Here is an 889-nt window from a genome sequence, read left to right as displayed (position 1 = left end):
CTGCTCTAAGGTCTCCCTGGAGCCTTCTCTTCTCCAGGCTGAACAACCCCAGCTCCCTCAGCCTGTCCTTGTACAGGAGGTGCTCCAGCCCTCTGACCATATTCATGGCCTCCTCTGCACCCTCTCCAACAGGTCCATGTCCTTCCTGTGCTGAGGACCCCAGAGCTGGACACAGCCCTGCAGCCACGTGGAGTCCCCTGGGGTGGTGGCTCCCATCTCTTCCTTGGGGCTGTGAGCTCCGGGAGGGTCTGTGGACACTGTATTTGGACTTGCCGGGGGTGTCCCCGCACTGCACAAGCCCCTCCAGTGCAGCAGGAAGAGGCTGTCTGTGAACCCAGCTGCAGCATCATGCCTTGCTATCCCTGGAGACATTCCCCATGGCTCCAAGGGACAGCCCCCCACCCCCTACCTGAGCTCCTCGATGATGCCAAGGGACAGCTGGTGCTCCCGGATCCGTCCCACCTCGTGTGGGGGCTGTCCCACCAGCTCCACAGTGGTGACATGACGCAGGTCCAGCCCACAGGTGGCTTGCTGTGGAGAGGGGAGTGATGAGAGGATGTTGGGGGTGTGGGAAGGGGGGCAGCAGGAGGGTCTCCTCACCTGCAGCATGGAGATCTGCATCTTGTAGTAGCGGTTAGAGGGGTCGGGAGCTGAGATGACGAGGAGGCGGCGTTTCTCGTGGAACTGGTCCAGCAGGCTGGCGGCTGAGTTCACAGCCGTGTTGATCTGCATGGCTGGGGCGAGAGGTGACTGTGCAGGGAGGTGTCATTCTGCCCCCCATCACCCCTTCACCCTGCTGGGCAGCATCCCCCCCCAGTACCAGCATCCCTGCGGACTGGTCCTCCCCTGCCACACATCACTTACGCGCACAGAGGGGCTGGGACGCTGC

The 889-nt window shown here is 62.7% G+C and overlaps 1 protein-coding gene across 1 annotated transcript in view; it reads right to left on the bottom strand.

Moving 5' to 3' along the window:
* The window catches only part of LOC104467779 (sushi repeat-containing protein SRPX2-like), a gene marked incomplete at both ends in the record, with an annotated part of 2,550 nt that overhangs the window by 542 nt on the left and 1,119 nt on the right, over window positions 1-889 (bottom strand). The window contains 2 exons of the mRNA XM_010081676.1: window positions 410-531; window positions 601-734. Coding sequence (XP_010079978.1) covers window positions 410-531; window positions 601-734 — 256 coding nt within the window. The remainder of the gene's footprint in view (window positions 1-409; window positions 532-600; window positions 735-889) is intronic.

Source organism: Pterocles gutturalis, unplaced genomic scaffold (assembly GCF_000699245.1).
Source record: "Pterocles gutturalis isolate BGI_N339 unplaced genomic scaffold, ASM69924v1 scaffold41784, whole genome shotgun sequence".
NCBI lineage: Eukaryota > Metazoa > Chordata > Aves > Pterocliformes > Pteroclidae > Pterocles > Pterocles gutturalis.
This window is presented reverse-complemented; position numbering and strand designations above follow the sequence as displayed.